Source organism: Phalacrocorax carbo, chromosome 5, assembly GCF_963921805.1.
Source record: "Phalacrocorax carbo chromosome 5, bPhaCar2.1, whole genome shotgun sequence".
Classification (NCBI taxonomy): domain Eukaryota; kingdom Metazoa; phylum Chordata; class Aves; order Suliformes; family Phalacrocoracidae; genus Phalacrocorax; species Phalacrocorax carbo.
Genome location: NC_087517.1, coordinates 49435631 through 49459281, shown reverse-complemented (window position 1 = coordinate 49459281; position 23651 = coordinate 49435631). Strand labels below are relative to the sequence as shown.

At 43.7% G+C, this 23651-nt stretch overlaps 1 protein-coding gene across 4 annotated transcripts in view; it reads left to right on the top strand.

Annotated features, from left to right (window-relative positions):
* Window positions 1-524: 524 nt before the first annotated feature.
* PRR5L (proline rich 5 like) overlaps window positions 525-23651 on the top strand; it is a 47335-nt gene continuing 24208 nt past the window's right edge. For 3 of the 4 annotated variants that reach the window (XM_064452334.1, XM_064452333.1, XM_064452331.1), the window contains exons 1-4: window positions 525-623; window positions 12777-13050; window positions 14438-14518; window positions 18031-18079. In XM_064452334.1, the coding sequence (XP_064308404.1) occupies window positions 12881-13050; window positions 14438-14518; window positions 18031-18079 (300 nt within the window). In that variant the 5' untranslated portion in view covers window positions 525-623; window positions 12777-12880. Of the gene's footprint in view, window positions 624-12674; window positions 13051-14437; window positions 14519-18030; window positions 18080-23651 lie in introns of all 4 variants that reach the window. The other variant, XM_064452332.1, reaches the window with a different exon arrangement.

The following is a 23651-nucleotide window of genomic DNA, read 5'->3' as shown; positions in this document are numbered from 1 at the left end:
AAACAAGCCCTATCTTTACACGGCACATCCCCTTCTCCCGTGGTGCGCCTTTTATTGGCCTTAACGACCCGTTTCTTTATCTGGAGCTCGGTGTGGAGGCAAATTCCGCCTTCCCCCCGCAGCAAGGTCTGCCAGGAGCCGGCGGCACCTCCGAGACCCCCGCGGGGAACCCGGCCTCGGAGCGAGGGGAGGGTCCCGGGCCCGCCGCCCTGCCCCGGGAAGGGCCCCACACCTCCTCCATCCTTTCCCTTCTTTTGCTTTTGCTAAAGGTCAGAGGAATTTAGACTTCCTGACTTTGCCGGGGCGGGGCGGGTCGGGCTTCCCCCACCCCGCGGTGGGGTGGGAGGGCCGGGGGGGCTGCCCCTCTCCGCCCGGCCCGGCCCGGCCCGGCCGCCTTTTGTCTTTACTGGGAGGAGCCAGCAAGAGGCAGACTTTTTTTAAAACAAACAAAAAAAAAAAAAAAAGGCGAAAGAAAAAAAAAAAAAAGGCTGGCCGGCAGCCAGGAAGTTGTAAAATCCTGGCCGGCTGGTGGCAAGTTTCGCCGGATCGGGGCGAAGAGGGAGCACGTCCGTCCGTCCGTCCGTCGGCGGGGCGCGGAGGAGGAGGGCTGCAGCTCGGCGGGGGTGAGTGCGAGAGGCGCCGGCCTCCCCTCGGTACCCCCCGCTCGGCCTCCCCCGCCCGGCGGGGGCTCCGCGGGGGTGGTGGTGGGTGCGGTACCGGTAAGGGGGGGGATGCCGCCCCCGAAAGGGCGCCCTTTGGGGTGCGAAGGGGGTCTTTACCGGCGGGCGGCTGGCTCCCGGGAGGGAGCGGCTTGAGCCGGCTCCCCTTGCCCGTCGCTGCCTCTGAAGCCAAGCGCAGGGATTAAAAACCTGGCTAAATTCTCAATTTAGAAAAGAAAAATATTAAAAATAAACCTTCCAGCTCCACAGCGCTGCAAGTGAGTCATTTCCAAACCGAATATCTTGGTCTAACCCCACGCCCCTCACCCCAGGAGACACAATTATTCTGAAACTGGGGTGAAGAGAAAGAGATTTTTCTCCCCTCTTTCTCTAAATAAATTGAATTAGCACGTCGCTGCTGCAAGAGGAGCCAGAAGCCGTGCGTAGCGGGCCGCCTCCTTGAAAAAGTAGTTTAGCTGCATCCCTTGCTACCTTCCCTCGGGCCTCTCCCGCATGGTGATGCCACCTGTGTTTCCCTGACAAGCCCCCAAAGCCTCTCTGCCCTAGGAATATCTGCATTTTGTGGACATAATCTACTCTTCTGTTCCTTCAACTGCCAAACCCGTTCTCCTGCCACCTTCTTCTCTGCGGGACATTGGCTACAGCCGCCTGTCATGCCAGCAGCAACCCCAGTCAATGCAGATCCTGGCTGTCTGTGCTGAAAAGGATAGTTCAAAGCACAGCTATTTTTCTTCTGCCTTTTCCAGTCATATGATGATTTGTTCACCTAAGTGGGCTGTCTCGACTAGAGGGATTTCTTGTTTGTCAGCAACAAGTGCTGAGTGTATTTATAGGCAATGCTGCAATTTTGTAGTATGAAAGGTTTCAGTTATGCAGAAGTCCTGGAACCGTGCAACAGTTGCAGTTATGCAGAACTCCTGGATCAGTGTGCAAAAGCTGTTTACGTCTTGCATGTAGTGCTGTATGTGCATGCATATTTAGTGTATATGCCCCTAGATCTTATTTCACGGTGGAGCAGCATGCAGAAGGCACAGAAGCTGGTGTGTAGGCTACATAGATTTTTTCTAAAACGGATGCCGCAGTCCAACTGTGCAGTAGTCCCCGATGGTATAGATAGATCAGCGGAGACTAGGCTTTCCTGAAACTGGGAAACCAACTAGCTAGGGGTAAAATCCTGTCCTCTGACCCCAGCGAAGAACTTTGTTAGCATTTTGGCGATAATGACCTGTAGCCAAAAATATCTGCAGTAAGTTATGCCAGCTATTTTACAGCCACGTGAAGGATGTTAGGTTTGAGAACACGATCTGTGGTAGCAACTCAAATCAAATGGCATTTCTAGGTAGGTAAGTGGAGAATCGTGTTGTAAAAGCACTTGGTTGGTTGACCTGTCACACCAGCGCAGGGTGCCGAGAGACTCCCACAGGAGGTTTGTGACTTTTCTTTTAGCTGTAACATGTAAGAGATTAATGAACATAAAAGTGCTACCGAAGTACTGAACTGAAAAAAAGAAAATATGATTCTCTTGTGTTCTGAAACACAGGAAAAAGCAGACTTCATTTCACAAACGAACGCAAATTTCACAGTAATCTAAGACAATGTACTGTCTTGATACGCGTTTCATAGACTGCATATGGCATTCTTGCTAAGATTTTAGTGCCATGGACTTCTATAACATATTGGAGGGAGGAAAATTCTTGGACTTGGGTCAAAAAATAGCTGCTTTTTGGTGAAGCTAGAAGGACACTTTTCCAGAGGTAGGTTATTCCATATTTGCCCTTGATGGGGTTGTCCTGAATCTCTGATTGAAATAGCTGTCAGGTCACATACGGTGTGTTGCACTGGGTTCTGGGTGGATGGTACCTGCAAGTTGGCAGTGCCAAGGGTGGGCAGGGAAGTTCAAGTGCACTCAAGCCCATATGGGAGTCTTCTTTCCTATGTCAGTTTAATAGCAATATTTCCTTTTGGCGGTTTTACAGCAGAGTTAAGGTGACGGTTTCGCATTTGCCTTCAGCCTTCAAGATAAAATTCTTTGTAATTATTTTCATGCAGTGTGTTTATGGGCTGTCTGATGTCAGCTGAGACTCTGATAAGACTTCCAACGTTCACTTTCAAAGTTCAGCTGGAACGCAGGTAGTGTTTACTGACTCCTCGATTCCTTTGGAAGAGTTTAAATTCCTTAAATTTCCAGCAACCAAAGGCACAGAATAGGTGAGATATTTAACCTTTTACTTTAGAAATAAGTATATGTAGTTTCCATTCTTATGGAATGGGTAGAGGAATGGGACTTGAATCCATCATCAAGGGCTTAGAAGTCACAGGCAAATAAGTACTAGAATTGTATCCTCTTTGTAACTAATTTTCAATTAGTTCAGATTTCATATGTTATTTTTCTAGGCGCCTTGAGTATTTGTGGGTTTTTTCCCTATAATATATGGCCTTTTGTACTCATTGTTTCTGTTGATGTGAATTCAAGCATAAATATGCACTAAGTACGTGCTGGGTTCCAGGGCTTATTCAGTAGGGCATAACAGCCCGTTCTTACTACATGAGATGGGGCTAAGTGCACCTTAGAGGATGGAAGATTGTGCCGAGTATTTTAGCAAACATCTGGTTATGCTAGAGCTCACTGAGGATGGGCTGTGATGCATAAGCAGGCTACATAACTGCTGTGTTTTGTAGCCCTAGGGTTAAAAATGTGGGCTATACTTATGTTTTTAATAACAACAACAGAAATATGAAAACAAAAACCCAAAAATAAATAAGTATGAAGTACAAGAAAGTGCAAGGATGATAGATCGTCATTCTAGTTGCCGCAGAGGTAGTTTCTAAAATAATTGCAGTTGCTGACTTTTTATTTGATTTTGATGAGATGTACCCTGCATGCTTTCTGATTAACATTCCTAGAAAATTAAGCACGCCATTACATTTAGACTGATGTAACTTTTTTGCTTGTGAAACTGTGGTTCCTCCCCCCCCACCCCCCCGCTTCTGCCTGGCATCTTTAAGAAAACATCCCTGTGGCTTTTCTGTTCCCCTCTTTATGATTAGTTTGTGAATTTCACCATATTTGACCAAGTAAGGAAAGGTCTAAAAGGATAAAGTTTCTCTGAGCTTTGTGAAAATGTTTCTAGAGCCCATGCAGAAGGAAGGGCTCTTGGTGGGGGTTATCCCCTCCTGCACGTGTGGAATTCAGAAGGGAGTATGACGTGGGAGAGCAGGGCTGTTTTAGATCTGCTGCTCATGTAACTACCGAATATGAACAGTTTACTTGTTAAGCAGCTTTGGCTTTTATTCCCTTTAAATACAAGGCAGTAGCTTCTCCGTATGCTAAGCAAAACTGCCGTGATCTCTACAGACTGTTCAATGCGCTTTGTTTTGAATGAGTTAATACATGTATTTCCTGAATTTTGCAGCAGATGCTGTTTGGGAGTTATTGGAAACAGGTTGCAGCTGCTAGGTTAGTTCCTGGGTTTGAAAACACATTTGTCAATTCAATCCAAAGGCCTTTTCTACAGCAAAAAGTTTGATAGCTTGCTCATATTTGTGTCATTCAAGTGATACATTCCTGGCCTGTTTTGCTCCTGTAGGGATGCACTTACTAGTGCATGTATTAAGTGCTGTTCCCGACAGTGGAAGGAAATAACTATTTATGTGCATGCCATCTCTTTTTCTTGTTTTCATGCTATGGCTTGTTCCCCTATAGCTGTACTGATTGCAAGTCATTCTGGTAATCAGCGGAGTTTAAGACTGGTAGGCCTGGGAATAACAGGCCACTGAACTGGGGGTGTGAGCTCCTTGGAGTACTACTTTGCTATGAAATCAGTTGTGTATTTTAGAGTGTAACAGCTTGAGTAAAGCCTTGCTATAGAGCTAGAGACAAAGCAGTGGTGATTTTAACTCTGCTGTCTGAAGCGAGCTACGTCTTGGTGGGTGAAACACAAAAGAGGGATGCAGATAAACTTGCTGCTTAAAAATTCTGTGCTAGCTGCCCTGGATTAGGACAGCACTGCAGAGAGATCATTTTGAAAGGATGGCTGCTGTAGCTGTCATGGATACAACTTTGTGGAATGCCTAAAAAACCCTGACACTATCTGTTAATCAGAATGGTGATATATCTCCACTGTTTCCCTCTTACCCCTTCCTCCTCTCTCTTGGACAGGGCTCTTATTTAACCAAAGAGGTAAGTGTGGTTTTTTCTTTTCAGTTCCAATCCAGTCCATCAGTTTTATGATTCTGAAACTCTGCCAAATTTTTGCTTCTTGCCTTTTATAGCTAGGCTTTTGGTGTAGTAGTTGCTTATACAGGGAATACAATTTGTTTCAACCAGATTAAATCAGTCCCTTATTCAAATTTGTCTCTAGCTTCATACTGATCAGCTAAGTGATTCCAATGAGGTGTTTTCTTCTGTTCTCTTCCAAAGCATTTCAGGGTGTTTTGCAAACCTGTGGTGCCTTTTAATAGCTATAACAATTTTCTCCATTTGAGAATGATAAGAGTCCAAAAAATTAAGTAATGTTTTGAAATAACAGAAAACCTGTGGTAGAGAACAAAATAAATAACTTTATTGTCTCAGATGTTACTCCTGTATTACAAAACATTTATTTTTCCATATGTTCTTTAGTATGACCCAATCTCTTTATTTCACATTGAACTGGCTTGCTTTGTGCTGTTACTGATTTCTTACTCTTTTTTTTTTTTTTTAAATGAGGAATTGTACTATCATGTACATAGAAGTGAAGTAGCAGTCTTACTTCTAACCAGCCATCAACTCCAAAGGGGTTGAAGTGGTCTCTGAATTACAGAGAAGATTCTCAGACCATGGTGGGATATAAGCAAAGGTTTTTTCCGCCTCCTCTTCTCCTATATTTCCTCTTGCTCTAAGCAGAGTTTCACTTTGAGTTTCAGGTTTGCTTTAACCTCAGGAACTCAAAGCATAACTAAGTGGAAACCACTGAATTTCTTTTCAAATGTTACATGGGTCTGCTATCAAAGCCAAGTTAGATCTGTTTGTGAATTTGTTTGAGATGTATTATGTGTAAATGCACAATGTGGGTTCAATTTGAAGAGGGAATATGCAAAAGATGGGGGGAGGTGGGGTGCTGGGGTCTCGTTTGTGGAGATGGGTGTGTGCTAGGCAGGTAGGGAAGGTGAAATCTTGCTTTGGGTAGTCAAAGAGTAGCAGTAAAACTGTTGGATATGTAGGTGCATACCAGAGTGTCAACGTTTTGTATTGAGAGGGCTGTTTTCCTGTATTCTGTTGATGTCACTTCTTTTACATACTTCATCTCGATAGTTAAAATCTATCAAGTTTAATTAAGGATAGGTGAGGCCAGTAGAACACCTCCAGACTATTTATGGAGCACCAAGTTGCTACCTTCACAGTGAGGTAGCCCAGCAAAAGAATAATAATTTCAAAAAATTTACACCTTTTGGTATTGAGTCAGGTTTGGAAAGGAGCAGTAGAGCAGATGAGTCCTCCTTCTCTCCACGTCCATGGAATAATGTGAAAAGCCTCATTAAAGGAGCTTAGGGGGATATTTTTGTCTGGTGAATAGGATCCTGGCTTGGGAGGTAGAAGACCTGGGTAAGTCACTTCACTGGCTTTGCAACTTCATTTCCTCAGCCAGAAAATGGTGATAATTATTTTTACCCTTATTAGTAATCCTCCTTGATGAAGGGAGCATTTTGCAGGACTGAGTTGCTCATCCACCTGCGGCTGAGCCTGCCTGGGATGCCTCAGGGATTTCCATGGTGCAGGCCAGAGGTGTGGGGCGGGCAGGCAGGCAACCCCGGCAGTGCTTGGGCACTGCACACGCTGGGGCTGGCCAGGGGCTGGCAGGAGGTGTGTGATGGGACTGCAGGTAATGCGCTTTGGCTGGCTAGATTCCTGCATTTGCCAGCTGGCATGTAACCTGCACAGAAAGCTTGAGGAATGACCTTGTGTTCCTCTGTGGGACAGCATCTGGGGCACCGCCGAATGAGGTGCTGGTGAGGCACTGTCCTTCTTCCCACCCGGATCCTGGCCCTGAGCGTGCCTGTGGCCTGCAGTCCCTGATCACAGCCTCACTGGAGTTTCCCCTGGTAAAATTTCTGAGCTGGTTTTGTCTGAGCTGGGATTTCAGAAACAAGTGGCGTAATATATGGGTGGAAGAAGCTGTCGTTTAAATTCTGCAACTTGAATCAATCCTACGTACAAGATTGTCAGACCTGAAGGCCAGTCTTGCACTCTTCCATTTACCTTCATGAACTGGGAATGACTCTTAGCATGGGCTGTGTTCCTGGTGTTAGCATGAGCACACCTGAAGATTTACTGTTCCTTATGTGAGGGGCTGCTCACAAAGGAAAGTATCTGTACTTTTCCTTGCTGTTTCAGGGCTTGACTCAAACCATATTAAGACCAATATTTAGATTCCTATTGTTTTTGATGGGCTGTGGTTTAAGTGCTAAAATTTTCATGAGCTGGACTTCAAAGGTGTGAAGGCATGAAAGGATAAGGATATAGGAAGGACTGTGCCTTGAGTCTGGGCCCCAGACTGCCTCCAAAATTTTTTACACTCTTGCTTTTGGTAACTTCTGACATACATCTAAGACACAGCTTCTGATCAGTGTTAACTGGAAAGGACCTATGTTAATTATTGAATAAATCTCAATTTGATCATCTTTTCTCCTTCTGAAAAGCAGACCTTGTTTGTTTTTAAGAAACTGAGCAACTGGGGCCTATAAGAGGAACTGAATGTATTCTAAACTTAACGGTGGTAAATGCTGTCTGTGTTTTCCTAGAATATAAACTAAGTTTGTGCATGCACCTGTCATTGTGATGACATAAAAGACTTGGAGTTACAGATTCTGGGCTGCTTTTCTGCTTCTCAGTATGGCTGCAAGGCAAAATGAGGGGTTTTTTATCAGAAATAGTGTCTTCAGATCTTGTCAGTTGAACTCAAATCAAGAGTTTGTCAGTCACATACTTTGTTAAGGATTTACTGGGCTGGAAGGAGAATCAGCTAACAAGAACCTGGATGGTTTTCTGCGTATTTTTTGTGACTGAGGTGGGATGAAACAGCTCATTATGGGTCTGTGTAGGCCTAGTATGGTGGGGAATTTTTCTTAAGATTATGCTTCTTCCACACCCAAAATCATCACAAAAAATTGTGGTGCATGTTGCAGTTTACAGTTTGAGCATTTTATGGTCATAGATCATCAACATCACAATTGCACAAAGCATATAAAGGAGAGAAGATGGGCAAGTTGATATCTTTCTCATGAAGGAGCTGGTTTTTTACCACTAAAAAAATTTAAATGGCAAAACATTGCTTATATCTGGATAACCCCTCATTCTCTGTTGCTCTGTTTTCAGACCTGGGAAATGCTTGTTTGGATGAATTGAGATCCTGTGATTTCTCCACTCCCTCCCCCCCCCCCCCCCCCCCCCCCCCCCCAATCTGGTTTAAACTGACTTTTTGACTTGTGGCTTTTTGGTGTGAATTTGGTGTAAAGTAGTGCTGGTGCAAGTTTTCCTCTAAGAAGCAAAACCAGTTATAGTTTTCTGCTGTCCCATTGCTTGCATTAGTGGTTGTTGCTCTAAGTCTTCCAGAGAAGGCATCAGAGGAACTTAAAATGGTCTGTTCTTTTGTTAAATGTCAGTTACTGTGGCCTTTTTGTTTGGCCCAAGATGAAGATTCATAATTTGGAGGAATTGCTGCCAACTTTTTCTTTGGGTTATTCTTTCTTTAGTAGAGGGAGAGATCTAGGTATATTGCCTGATCTTGCTTTTCCTCCAGACAGTCAGATATATTATGGTCTGTTGGGAGGGAAGGTCTTCTCATTAAATAATTTTATAATGATTTCTCTTTTGGTTTTCATAGCTAACAGAAAACAAACGATTAAAAATTCCTAGCTCGGTGACTGTAATGTTTTTATAAATGCCTGTATCTATGTGTGTTGGAAAAGGATTTGTCTCTATGCTTGATTCTTCTCTTTAAAGACTCAGATTAACCCAAAAAGTGTTTACTCAGATGTGATGAATTACAAGTCAATGAAATTACATTTTTGTCAGATTGACTCATCGTCCTGCTTTGCTCCCCCAGTTGAGAACACTGACTTCCAGCACTGAAGTTTCCTCGCTCAAAGACCTGGGTTTTACACAGATAACGTATCTCTGTTGTTAGAGATCTAGAGAGTTTTGATAGCTGGGTTTTGAGATGAAAATCAAGGATAAGAGGGGGAAAAAAAAAAAAAGAGCGGGGTAGGATGACTGGAAGGGAAGGAAGAGCAACACCTATCTCTCTGACTGACTTATGACAACCTTCTAGTCAAAACAGACGTGCAGGGTCATTAAGCGAGATGAGGAGAGTGGGGAATGTTTTAGGATATATCAGCTGGCAAGCAGTTTGAAATGCTCTGATGCCATGTAAAGCATTGCCCCAGCAGCTGGAGCACATGGCAGTGAGAGGTTAGCTTGGTGTAGCTGTATCTCTTATGCAGTCACTGCGCTTCAGTCCCCATGCCTTCGTGCCTTCTGTAATCAATGGTGAGAGTGTTGCTTGGTGGCTAGGACAAGCTGCACCCTGGTGTCTCCCTTCACTCAGTATAAAAGTGGAAAAATAATAATTGCGTCTCTGTAAAACTTTTCTGTGGTCAATAAATAATAGGACTATGATTATGAGAAGTAGGTTTTATTTTGTAGTCTTCTAAAACACTTTAATCTTAGTCAGAGGAGAGTATAGATACTGAGGGTGTTTGAACTGAAGGCCTCTAGGAGGACAATATGTGTTTCTGAATATTTCTGTATAATTCTATGAGAGTTTTCACAGCAAACTGAAGAGGAAATTTGTTCCTTGCTTTACTCAGCATTTTTGTAAACGCTGTTCATTCCCCATAGCTAAAATAGCCTGAATACCATGAGGGCTTCTTACTAACCTATAACTAAGTTAATGCCTTTCTTGCCACAAGGGTAGTTCGTCTCAGTAAAAAGCCAAAAAATTGAAAACTGCAGAATGCACAGCATGAGCATTGCCAACAAACCACTAATGCAACTTCCCTGTGAAAATGAAGCAGTATTTACAAGGCTGCCTTGCTCTGGGGAAAACTTTCAGTGGAAACTAGTTGCTGTGAAAGGAAAATCTGGTCTGATGGAAGTGATGGTTGGGTTTGGGTGCTTTGTTGTACCTTCAGATCCTGCACAGGATTTGTAAACTACTTGTGCCAAAAGTCTGCTTTCTAATAAATGGTCCATTACTTTGAGCTTTATTAAACTCTGAAAATAGTTTAAATAGCCTGTGGGAATGGGGAGAGGGTGGTCTTGCTCACAGACTTTGGTATTTTCAGTTCTGATAACATGAGGGTCAGTTATGTTTGGATACCATTTGGTGGCTAGCCTGCCTTCAGAGTAACAGTTTGCTGTGTCTGCCATTTCACAGTTACTGGTTTAGACAAGGTAGGAGAGATTTGTATCTTTGAATACTGAAGAAATGAAAATAAGAGACTGAATCTGGTCCTAAAGCTGAAGATCTTGCCTTAACTCCTGATGAGAACCTAAAGTAAAGTTGACTTGACATTAACATGGGATTGCTGGCTGGGATTGGGGGAAGAGGGGTATCTTATCTGCTCTTCACAGACAAGAGCTTTTTATTATCTGTCTGGATGACTTTAACAGAGATTAAGGAAGACAACATGTATGTTTCTGTGAGCACGTTCCCTTGGTAAGAAATGTTCAGGAAATTTGTTGTGGGGCCCTCTATAATGCCACGGTCCTGCTGCTGTGGAATCAGTCTTAAAAAGGCCAAGCTCAGGAGAGACCTTCCTGATTGTGGTGTTTTATTGCTTACACAGAATGGGCCAAAGAATTTCCTACACAAACTTTAAATATATGTATATTAAGGCACAGAGGTTGTTCTCCCGATTTACATTTCTGAATTTAAGCTTTCCGCTTGCAACTTAGTCTAACTCCAATTAACATAAATGCAGCTTTATACAATGATTTCATTGCAGGGGAGAGAGATACTTGTATGCATTTACGGCACCTGGCATAGGAGGAGGCTTGTGGGCTAGCACAGGCATCTTAACCACTGCTTTCTAGCCCTGTTAAATGCCTACAACTCATCTAAAGTAACATTTGCATTTTATAGCTCTGAAAAATATATGCTGTTTTCCCTGTGTAAAATTTTATTCCACTGCTGGGAGAAGGGAGCTGTCACTCATTCAGTTCCTCACGCTGTCAGCTTTGGAACTTGGAGATGACAAACATTGGCACAAGCACTTGTTTTGCAACAGAAACATCCGTTATGCTTTGCCTCCCAGACACCTTTTGGTATATTGTAAGAGGAGCTTGCCCTTGGCTCTCCAAGATGCTGTAGCTTTTTCCCTCTGATTTCTGATGTGGTTACAATTGCCAATAGAGAAATTGCTGGCAGATTGAAAATGTGTGGCCAATGTCAAATGAACTGTTATTTCAAAAAGCACAGAGAAGACCTTGTTGATTTGGTTGTATTAGTTTACATTTACTTTTAATGTGTAAAAGTTATGACTTGATTTTTTTTTTTTAATATTAGAACAGAGCAGCCACAGTATCAACAGATTGCTGCCTTTTCAAGCAAAGACAGTCAAGGCTAAGCTCATGGCATGAAAGACTGGCTCGGCTTTGTCATCTCTAAAGACAGCCAGGAGTTGTCTAAAGACAGGAAAAAGTTGCACTTGTAGCCATGTTCCAATTCCACAAAGATCTGGCAAGCTGGCATGTGGGGGAATCTAGCATATGGAGGAATAACAACTGTTTATTTCATGAATAGCACCAAGAATGATAGTACCACACATTTCAGTGCCTAAAAAATTAGGTGTCTTCTCAGTGTTTTCTCCTTCAGCTTCCTCGGTGGCCTGGCATGTGGTGTCCGTGGCACAGCAAGGGCTTGCAAGGGCTTCATGGTGGTTGATCAGAATCTGAGAGGGCCATGTGGAGGCAGGGCAGCAAAGTCAGTGAGCGTGAAACGGGGCTGGCCAGAAATCTGTTCTTTTATATGTAAAAGATTTAATTATGGTTTGGGGAGTGGAAAGAGTTTCCTGAAGCTGAGCACTAGTCAAATTAGAAGTACTGTGCAGATACACATTTCTTTAGCTGATCATCTCTCTTGCCACCTCATGCTGAAGATATAGTGGAAAGAGAAGATTTTGCTTTACATTGTTTGTGTGCAGTTCAGTCACACAAATTTGTTGTTTGTTTCCCCCCCCCCCCTTCTCTCTCCTTTCTCCTACATCTCCGTTCTCCAAACTGCCAACTACATCTACTGCTTCTATTTGTCTGAAGTGGGCAGATTTCGAATTACAGAAGCTTTTCCAAAGTTGTTTTGTGTTTTTTATCCAAGCTAACTTCTATCTCTGGGGTATACTTGGGGCTACAAATTCATCTATATGGAGATGATGATCAGATTGGAAAATACAGGTGGTTTGTATTTGACCTAGCAATTACTTCTCATTCTGTAGAAAACAAAACAAACATTAAAGTCCTGCTTACTCTCAAAATATCTGGTTGTCAGACCTCTTTTGCAGAAGTTCCCTATTGTATCCTTTTTGTAATGGACTGATAACAAGCAGGTTTATTCCCTTGCACAACACTTCTCAACAAAAATAGCATTGTGTTTGTTCATCCTTTCTTCCATTGTTCATCTTCTGTTCCTTTCTGGTGCAATTGTTTTCTTCCTTCTTTCTCTAGTCTCTACTATTTTATATAGGCTGAATGGCTTACTGTATTTAAAGATATTTGTAAAGTGCCTCTGGTAGAAGAGTTTAGGCACCTCTATTCTTGCATCTCTGCTAACTGAAATGGAAAGAGAGACCGTGCTTATGTTTCTGGCTGGCTGTGTTGGGTCATTATTTAAGGGGCAAGATGGGAAAGAAGGTGGCTGTTGAAGAACTCTGGAAGATTTGCCCAAATTTGCTGTTAATGGGATAGGAGATTTTTACCCCTCCCTTCTGTCTTGCTCTTTTCCTTTCTCTTCTCTGCAGGACTGCTTCAATTCCTTCATCATCTTGCAGTGCATGTCCCTGTCACAACCTGACGCTGTGGGGAACTGCTAGTCCAAGGCTGACTCTTTGCTTCTGCTGCAGGCTGAGTCCTTAGGTTTGAAGACTCGTTGACATCATCGAGATTGATGCTTAGACCTTGAAGAGAAGACACTTTCTGACAGCCCTGCTCCACTCCTCTTGACCCTATGACTGGAGGGTTCACTGTAGCTCCATCCTTTGCTCTCCAGTTGTACAAGATGGGTTCGTTCAGAAGGCCTCGACCTCGCTTCATGAGCTCTCCAGTCCTCAGTGACCTGCCGCGGTTCCAGGCAGCCCGGCAGGCTCTGCATCTCAGCTCCAACTCTGCCTGGAACAGGTGAGCAGGACCCACCCAACCTGAGGTCTTGCCCTGCAGCAGCCCCACGATAAGGGCCATGTGTGTCTGATCTTTGTGCTTCAGATAATTTATGGCTAAGCTTGTCTTTTTATAAGCATGCATGAATTTTTGGCATGTACAAGCTTTGCTGGCATTGAAAGCCTCTGTGGAGGTGAAAAAATTAGACCTAATAGTGTTCAGCCTTGTTTTTGGCCAACATTGTTCAGATGTACTGTCTTGAAGTAAAACAAAATTACTCTTTGTAAACAGTTGCATGTTTTAAGTACCATTTAGGAAAACACATTCCTAGTACTGTAATAAAGGCCAGTTTCTTAATGTACAACAGGCATTTATTTGCATATTATGAAGCTTTGACCGCAGCCAAGTTCCTCTGACAAGTACTAAGCTTGTGGCTTCTACCAGCATTTCCTATTGACAGCCAAATCCTGCCTGTAGTACGTGTCATGCAGCAATGGCAACTGGAAAAACGATGTGTAGGGTGAAGAGTGAGATGTCCTGATCTGATCTAATGGTCTGCTGCTACCAAAAGCAGGTGTTCCCACCTTCCCTTCTGCCACCTTATGCCAGCTCTACACTCGGCAGGACCCTCTCTCTTTCTGACTTAGCTTAGCTTACTAATGTCGCACAAAAGTAGCCCAGCAAAAACATTGCAGTTTTATGCCAGGTTAGTGAGCCGAGGTCTGTGAAGTGTGCAAATGCTGTAACTGGCCCACAGAAGGGAAAGACACCTCCTCTTGTTAGCCAGAGCAAGCTGTTAGACCTGCTAAACCATCTTGTATGCTGTCACTTTATGACTTCCTCTGTGCTGGTGAGAAAAGTATGAGTTAGAAGATCCTCCAACATCATCTTACAAGTATTATCAGGGCTTAAAGTTGGGTCTGAGGTGATGCTGGCTGCAGAACGTCTCCAAGCGCAGCCAGGGTCCTGCCAGATGCTGCAGGTTGGGTGGTTCCTGCTAACGTCACTAGATAATGGGATGCTATGTGTTTGGCAGATATTGCCCAAAATCTATGTCTCCTCATAGCAACTAGCCTGCAGCACACAGCAGAGATCCCCTAAACAGTCATGTTAAAGATATATCTGGTATGAAATTGTTTTTTGTGAACAGTGTCCCTGTAACAACTGTCCCTTGCTTACTCTAGGCACAACTTGAGGTAGGTTCTGCTCTGTTTCCCATGAGAGATATAGACAAATTAAAGTGATGATTTCCAGGGGACAAAGAGTGGAAGTATCTAAGTGCAGTTAACCTTCCCCCACCCCATTCTAACCACTCAGCTTTTGGTGGCTAGCTGACATTGCACTGTGTTAAATCATACCGGTGGCTGTTGTTTATGGATGTTGTACTGTCTCATTTCTTTTTTGGCAGTGTTCAAACAGCAGTGATAAATGTGTTCAAAGGGGGAGGCTTGCAGAACAATGAACTTTACACCCTCAATGAAAATATCAGGTAGGTCGCTGAAATGCATGAAAAGTGATTTTTGTTGCTGCTTGTTTGGTGGTTGCTTGGTTTTGAGGATATTGGTGGGAGGAGCAGGGATCGAAGCGAACTTTAGCACAGCTTTGGGGTTTCAGGCTAAATTCTATTTTGCTGTTGGGTGGAGTGAATAGCATGGGGCACTTGCACAATGTTTCTCTGACTTGTGTGGATGTGTAGCTTTGACAAGGATGGGATGCGTATTGGCTTGGATTACAAGAATTCTGTCCCCTCCTAGGGAGTTTACCTCTTCTGGCTGTTTTTTTACACTTTATCACCAGGGCATTAATGATGGTAGTAATATATCTTTTTTTAAACTCAAGCTTCTCAGAACCATGGAGTGTTTAAAATGAAAGCAAAACACAGCATTTCATTTAAAAGCTTAATCTTCACATGATAATTGCAGAGCAAGACCTGAAAATACAAACCCTAAAGATAAAAACATCTAGAAGCCTAACAAACATTTTCTAACACTGATGCTAGTGATGATTAAAAATATAATTACTCTGGTTTTTTTTAAGCAGGTTTCATGATTATCTGTGGTTTCACTCTGATTATTTGGAAAGTTTGGTTGGCAATGGATGGGACTGTAGAGTAAACAAAGAACAATTTATTCTTGCCTTGCTTCCAGGTGCTGCTAAGAGGACTATTGTCAGAGCTCATGGATGTAGTTCCTCCTCCCTTTCTCTTTCCCATTACATCCATATTAATTCATCGTGAATGCTGTCATATAGGTCTCTGCTTCTCCTTTTTTATGTGCTCCCCGCCCCCCTCCCATTGCATTTTTCCTGAGCGCCAAGGTTCAAATGGCAATTTGGTCTAAGCACGTACTAAGTAACAACCTAAACTACCCCTTCCCCTACTTTCAAAATAAATGCAGCTTGCAGGGCATGAGACTCTGTCCTACTTGATCTGGTCCCAAAGGTGAAAGTTTAACATAATTCCTTTTGAGAGCTGAGTGAGGGCAGTGTTGCATGCTTTAATGGGATTTTAGTATGCTCATGTCGGAAGTCCTCAAGTTATGTTAAAGTACTTGGAGCAGTCTTAACTCTTCATGGGTTGAGTATTTCTGTACATGAAAAGAAAAACAAAAGTCATAAGACTTCGGAAATACCCTAACCAACAGCCTGGTGGCCGACTTGGGGACCAGCTTTCTGTTTTGTGACTTGCCTGCCGTGGTGGCTGTAGCCTGCTTTCTCTCCCCAGTGCAAGCAGGTCCTCCTTCCCACCATTGCAGGGAGGCACTACACCAGGCAGGATAGCTGTGTGGCCTGGGCTTGGCCCCAGAGGCTTCTGGAGTTTCTGAAGTGGATCTAGACTGTCAAGAGCTGGGTGCAGAACAGGAAATTCTTTGTGAACTGTGTATGCTTTGTAAGCAGTGCTGATGGTAGGAGGGGAAATGCCCTCTTCCATGGACGCGCACTCCCAGACAGCACTTGGAAGCAATCACCTTGAAATACGTGATTAATGTTCCTGCAGGTGCCCTGAGCATTGGTTACATCTCCAAATGTCATTCCTTAAATAGGCTGTTTCAACATTCAAGTAGCTCATTAACGTCCATCTGAGGAGCAAAGGACATGCATCCGCATGTATGTTTGTATGCACACCTGCAGCCTGACACCTGTGACTCTTGATGTAGCTCCCCACACAGTGTTAGCTCTGTGTGCACGAGGTGAATATCTAGCTTGACACTGGGCAAAAAGCCAGACCTGTTGGACAGCCAACTCTTGTGTGCCATTAGGCTGAGCTGGTGTGTTTTCCATGTTTGTAGTTCTCCATTCAGCTCCTTGGTGGAAGTTAGCAAATGCAGTGCTTTAGGAGACTCACAGATTCTGCGCAGCACTAAGTTATTTGACAGGAATGGGAAACGCAGGAGAGTTTTAAACTAGGACAGTAATGACAGGACAAGGAAATGAGCCAGTGGCAACATTTTGCTCTGGATTGCTGCCACCAAATTTTTATCTTGCTGTGATTTGATATCATCTCACTGGAAACTTTTTTTTTAACTGCTCTGCCAGTCAGTTGTCACAGTAAGAGGAGATGTAAAAAATGCCACTGCGAGATGGGATTTCAGGAAGGAGGAGGTGACCTGGCCATGATTCGGAGGAGACCCCCAGCTTGGGTTCTCTCTCAGGTGCAAGCCTCTGGTTGCTGGTCTACCTGCATGAGGTGAAGTCCTGCCATGGGCCTGTCAGTCAGCTGGTGGAGAGCCCCCTGGGTTCTGCTGAAGCTGGTGGAAAAGCTTCTGGCAAATGGCCCCCCAAAGACTTATCTGGTTTATCCATCTGATAGAAATGTGCTTTGAGATGGGCAGGATGAATATAACCACTCTAAGAGAGAAAGAGTAAAGGCATGTTGGCATGCGAATAAACGTAGAAGTGTTACAAAACAGTCAGGGAGGAACGTTGCTTTCAAAATCAACTTTCATCAAAGATTAGGGAAAAATGGTGTACTTCGTTAGTAAGAACCCAGCCTGAGAACTGGATGGTCCCTGATTCAAATGCCATTTTTGAGCGCTCTTGATTATACTTCATATTGGTGAAAAGCAAAACTCTTAAAACAGCATAAAAATGCAGTGTTTTGCAGTGGAAAGTGTTGGGTGCTTTTTAAATTTTAGGCAGAATTTACTGCTGCAGAATTTACTGCTACAGGATTTATGCTCACAGCCACTGAAAGTGCAAATGCTCTGAACTTTTAGTGGTGGTTTGGTATTTTTTTTGTTCCCCTGGTGCTTTTCCTGATGTAAAACAATCCTGATTTTTATACTGGTGCTTTGAAATACAGATATGTATTAGAGTTTTAAACTTTAATCACATCCTGATTTAAAATCCCACAGATTTAATCAGAAATATTTGTTTAGAGTAGCTTCTGTCTGCATGTATTTAAAACGCCTCTTGTTAAATTTCTAGAATTTATTTCTTGAAAAATATGCCTTTTTTTTTTTTTCCTTTAAATGCAGTAGTCATGGGGAAGCCACAGCTTCTGCTTCTGTGTTTACTTCGTTGCTCCTCTCCTTATCCTCCCACCTTCTACTTCCAAGAAAAAAGGAAGTACAGCATTAGGGAGATATGCTATTTTCAGTTAAATGAAAGGCATCTTTGTTTAAACAAAAGGCAGAAAAAATGATGAATTTAAAACTAAATAACTTTAAATCATCTTCCCAACTTTCTGACTTTCTGGGCATTCAGTGGGGTAAATGGTTTGTGGGTTTTTTGGTTTTTTTTCTTTGCTTGTTCTAGATGTATGGCTAATAAATAGAAGACTTCAGGAAAACTGTTTCATTCCTTCATAATTTGAGAATACTCTTTGTGGGCATTTGTAGAATATATATTTAAATGTAAAAGAAATCTAATAACTGCAGCCAAAATGACACATTCACGTATACTCATGTATCTTTGGTATGACTGGTAGTGAAGTGCAGATATATGTGTAAGAAATGACCAGCAATGGCTGTTACTTCATGGCTGCATTCCTTCTGTCTACAGACGGCTGCTGAAGAGTGAACTTGGATCCTTCATCACAGATTACTTTCAGGTATTACATGATTTGCTTGCTTTCTTTTGAGGTTTGCTCTCTTCAGCTCTTTAGCCTATAAAAAAATTAGGATCCCCTTTTACATGCACATAGCCTACAAATTTCATTTTTGTTTTGCTACGGAAGATGATGGAGGTACTGGACTTTTTTAAGTTGGACCATATAGCCTTGGGAGTAATTATATTTATGGGTGTATGTACTAAATTAAGGATAATCTTCCTTTGTGCTTAAGGAAGGCTACTAATAGCCTGCCAAGGTCAAGAAGGAATTCACTTGAAGAGTTTAATCATTTTTTTCACTCTAATTCTCTAGTATAGAGAATTCAGGAGTAGATTTTCTGCAACAGGGGCCAGCAAAGGGGAAGAAAAAAGATAACGGCTGACTGGTATGGGGACGGGGGGGCAGAGAAGGAAGTCCCTATCAGCAGGAAATCAACCTGGGTACTGTTTGCCTTTTAGTCCCACAAATATAAATGCAACCTGAGAAAAAGCGAAAGATGAAGGATGAGGGAAGACCTGACCAATCACAACTGTGGATAAGTGTTATTGCCTTTCACTGATACTGTCCAGATAGACAGAGGTTCAAATGTAACCACATGAAAGTGTGTTGGATGATTTTGAGAGAGCGCTGATGGCTTTCAGTGTTGTAAGTTGTTCAGTGTAGTGTTGATTAAAAAAAGGAGAGTGCTGAAAACAAAAGTGTTTTCTTCCCTTGGAGTAAGAGAGGGAGAGAGAAAATTTCAGTACTTTCTAAAGTGGGTGATGCTGCCGTGTACTGTGCTTAGAAAGGGGAAAAAGACTAGTGTTGTTTCCTATCAGTATTAGATTACATGACTTAAAAAAATCCCCCCCGCTGTGCTATAAAGTGAAAAGCAAACTCCTGCCCCTAGGGCAGTTATGTTTCACTTCTTTTAGACCCTATCTGCACAAGTCATTTACTGGAAAGAGGTGGCTGCTGGCGTCGAATGACAGAATGTTTCCTGGACTGTGAGCAGGGGTCTGGTGGCAGCCTGGTGGAGAGGCTGTGAACCTGTACTGCAAAATGCCTGCCTTAAGTGGAAATCTGCTACTGCTTCTGCCATTTAAAAACAGGCAAATGAAAGTTTGTGACTAAATATATGTGGTGAATTGAATTTTGAAAGGTCTTGATCAGGTACCCAGGCACTACAGCGTTAGGCATGGTGTGCAAGGCTGGAATAAACAGAAAGTGTCCAGAGGCAACTTCATGCACCCGTAAGCCTGAATTGAGCATGGTCTCAAGGGATGTGAGGTGCTGATGTATGACTGTTATCTGGTTTTGAAAATTCAGAGGGTACTGAAAGAGGCCTCGGTGGGTTCCAGCGCTGAGTAAGACACAGCTGCATCGTGTCGCTGTGCAAGAGGAGCCAACGACTGCTGGGGACCGGATGGCTCCCAGTGCTGGGGTTTGGATGTGTTGTTCTCTTCCTTCAGACTGTAAACCTCAAGCCTGTCATAGTTGTGCCGGGGCTAGTGGCATTAGCTGAGACTCCTTAGATCTCTTAGAAGTAGAGCTGACAATGGAAGAGACTGTTTAGATTATAGCCTGCTCACTGCTGGAGGCTGGATAACTGTGTTGCATCCCTCTTAGCAGGCTGAGGGCATCTGATCTTGTCCTGGAGGAGGATCTGATCACCAGCAATGTTTTCTGCAAAAGCAGGAGCAAAAACTGCTCCTTCACCCTAATGGCAGGTCTTCAGCCACAGGCCATGGTCGCGATGCAGGTACTTAGCGCTGCAGTCCTGCTGACAGAGTTGTGGCCTTTGCCTCGGGGAGCACGCAGTGCAAGGGCTTGGCTGCGCGCACCTCTGAGTGTGTTTTTGCTGTCAGCCTGTTCACACTTGTGCAAATACCTCAGCCTATATATGGTTAACCTGCAGCTGCTGTACTCCTGCTGAAACCACTGGGACTCAAATTTAATTTCTGGGATGGTTTTTTTTTTGCTGAGTGTTGAGAGGAGTGACTTGGCATCTGTCAGACTTAGCCTGAAGTAAAACTCTTGGTGGCTTCATTGGCAAGCCATGAGACAAACTGTGAGATAAAGGCTATTCTAGGAAATGAGCTTTTCCCCCGCTGTGAGTAAAGATGCAGACTTATTTCAGATTCTAGGCTGACAGCATGTGGCAGTGATAAGTTACCACTCCCTCCTGAATGTCTTTACTCAAAAAACCTCGGGCCGTGGAGCGGGGAAGGACTATTCATGTGCCAAAGAAGGGCTGACAACATTATTTAATCCGTCTGTGGGTTCAGTTTCACTGCTGATGCCAGCTGATTTACAGCAATACTGCTGCCACCAAAATGAGCAGAGTTGAATCAGGCTGCTGGTTTGGCTGAAAAATAACCTTGAAAGAAAAAATCAAGTTACCTACTTCCTTTGACTTGTTGTGCTCATCACCTCTGACATGGCGGGGGGGGAGTGATGGGAGTGGGTCACCACGATGAGGAGTGGAAGTGCATCTTTTGGCAGTGACTTCTGCCTCCACCTGTTAAAGCCCACTAAAAAGCTGTCCTGAGAACTAAGTTTGCTGTTCTCTTAGATTGAAGTGGACCATGAAGGATCTGCTCTCATGTGTAACCAGGCAGTTTTAAATATCCTAGCAGCAATTAGAGCAACTAACTGGATTATGTAATATTTAGATGTGACAAATTGACTTAAATATGCCACAGCACTTGTAATATGAGCCATAAGATAATTTTAAAAATCACATTTTCCATTGTTTTAAAAGTTCTAGCTCTTACATTATGTATATTTTGCATACACACACAGAGGTTTTTCTAACCACTTTCTAACCACTTTTATAGTGAGACAAATCTACCTTTGTGATCAACTTGACTTGATTACTTGCAAGTCCTTTTCACCCACACTCATGCAAATTACAATTTTCTAGCTCCTGAAGTTGCTAAAAGAATGTTTAGGAAACAGATAGGGTTTAGGAAATGGATAGGGTTTAGGCCGTCCTTCTCTGCTACCAAACCATCATCATACCAGAGTTACTGAGTCTGTTCTGTGTTTGAAAGAGAAATTTAATTCCTGTAAGGGTTTCAATGGGAACTCAGATGTTTCATTCTGAAGGAGATTTGTGTTTATAAATCTGCCTTTTTAGCAACCCTATTATGTATACAAGCCAGCTTCTTGGATCAGAGTCGGGGGTAAATGCCAGATTAGTCAGGACTCTCATATCTGCTGCAGATCTGCTTTAAAGCAACGCTTCATGCTCCAGGTTTTCCAGTACTGGCTTTGCCCGTGAACTGATCCAATAATTTCCTGCTGCTGAAAAGAGGCACTTTGTACCCACCCCTCTGCTTGGTAACCCAGCAGGGCACCATCTCCTCTCACTGTTGGGTTAGTTCTCTGGTGGTCAGCTGAACTTCAACAGGGAGGAATCCTATGACCATGGAAGGTAAGAGGCTGGGACTTGGAGGAACAGGGTGTATCGCCATTTGGGATTTCTCTGGGGCAGCTGTAAGATTTTTCAGGTAAGCTCCCTTCGTTTTCATGCTGTCTGACCCTCACGGTTGTGGAGAAAATTTTTGAAATATAAAGCTAGTGCGTGTTCATAAATTGATGCATCGTCTTCCTGATTCTGCAAACAGCCTGAAACAAAACCTTTGGAAAGGATGAACTGTTTCTTTTCACTCTCTGGGGGCTTGTTAATCTTGAAACTCATGGGGGAAAATGGAAATACCAGTTATTTCACAGCTAACCACTTTAGCAGAACTGCCCGGTTTATGCATATTAACTCCAAACCGTCTCCCCCTGAGGGTGGAGAGACCTGATCCTTTCCCAGGCACTGTAGCCTCTCCCAGCACCCACGGGCTGCAAATGAATGAAAGTCAGATGCCCAGAGATGATGCCTCTCCAGCCTGACATCCACTGCCTGCACTGGCAGAGCTGGAAGGTGACGGATGGCAAGTGGACTGCATTTCCTCATTTAATCCAATGAAAGTTTTGATGTCTTAAAACCAGAAGTGAAGCTGTTACATAATTTCCAGCCTGCTGCAGTGGAGAGCCGTGGGAGGTGACAAGTCCTGACTCAAAATTAGGCCCAGCTTTCTGTTTGTATGCAAAACCATAGAAACCGCAACGTGCAAGCACCCATGTTGTTGGGGTGTCAAGCAAAGTCAAAATAACAAGGTGGTAATGGATAGCTGCGAAAGTAAGCAGCAGCAACGAGGCAACCCAGATCCAAGCCAAAACTGAGTTTTGTCCTCTCTCTTCAGAGCAGTCTGAAGTGGGACTGGTGAACCTTCCTGTGGTGTAGGTGAGCTGGCTGTGCAAGGCGGCTGCAGTGGTAGCGGGAAACATGCACTCCTTCCTCTACTGTAGCACCATAAAGCTTTTGCTTAAGTCTCTGCTGCATGTCTTTCTGGGACTCCAGCCTATCCAGCACCTCTTGTGATGCTTGCTCTCCTTTGAAAGACTGCTTTGTAAAGCTGTGCTAACAGCTGAAAATGCCATGTTTCCCTCTCTCCTGCTTAGTCAAAAAGAAAAACCTGGTGTGTGTGACATTTCTTTCCTTGGTGCCAGGTTTCTATTTTTACGTGTTTCACAGTAAGGCAAGGAAATAGTTGTGTAGGTTATTGGAGTGATGGTTATTGCTGGATAAAGGCAGTGCTAGCTCTTCTCTGGCCAAGTGCTGTCTGCTGCCAGGGGCTGCAGCAACTTGGCCACTGCACAAGGGGAGAGAATTCACACTTGTGTGATTTGCAGAGCTCAGCCATATGTCTGCAATCCTCTTTTGGGTCAAACTGATCTTTATTATTGTATTTCTCTCCTTCCTAGCTGGGAACCTCCGTTCATGCAGGTCTGATAATTATTTCTGCTTCATTTGGCACTTTCTAGGACTGAGCTTTCACGGAGCAGCTCCAGAGACTCCATAGCAACAGCCTAGCTTTGTTATCATGGACGGGGTCAGCCGGCATCAGCCCCATACTGTGAGCGAGCAGAGGACCAAGTCCTGTGTGGCAGCGGCAGCAGGGACGCCTGCTTTCAGGCCCCGTGTGCATCAGCTCCGTACATGTGCATGATTCACTTGCAATGGTGCCTGGTTGCTACCGCTGAAAGCGTAGTGTGGGATGGCGTGCCATGCCCCGGCTGAGCAGAGCTCCCGCCTGGAGCGGTGACTCGCTGGTGCAGAGCTGGGGGGCCCAGCCACGGGATTTTCCCATAGCTGCAGCCTTGCTGGCGCGTTGTGGTCTGGGTCATAGCAGTGCTGCCTACTCAGTCTGCCTGGTCTGCCCTCCTTCTTACTTTCCCAGCCTTACTGTCTCTCTTGAAGTGGACTATCTTTTTAATCAGTTTGGAACAAAGCTGCCTCTAGAAGAGTCATTTTAGGATGTTATTTCATATTTATCTTGCAATTTGTTTTCTATGTAGGAATGAAATGTTCTCTGTGCTTCTGTCGCTATTTCCTCTCTTTCTAAGGAGGGGAAAAAAAAAAAAAAGGATGGGGGGATGCTCCAGGCATGAGATGCTGCAGCTCACACATTTGTGTCTTGCAATACACTGCCTAGAAGTATGTAGGTATTTGTGTGCAACTGGCAATAACTTTGTA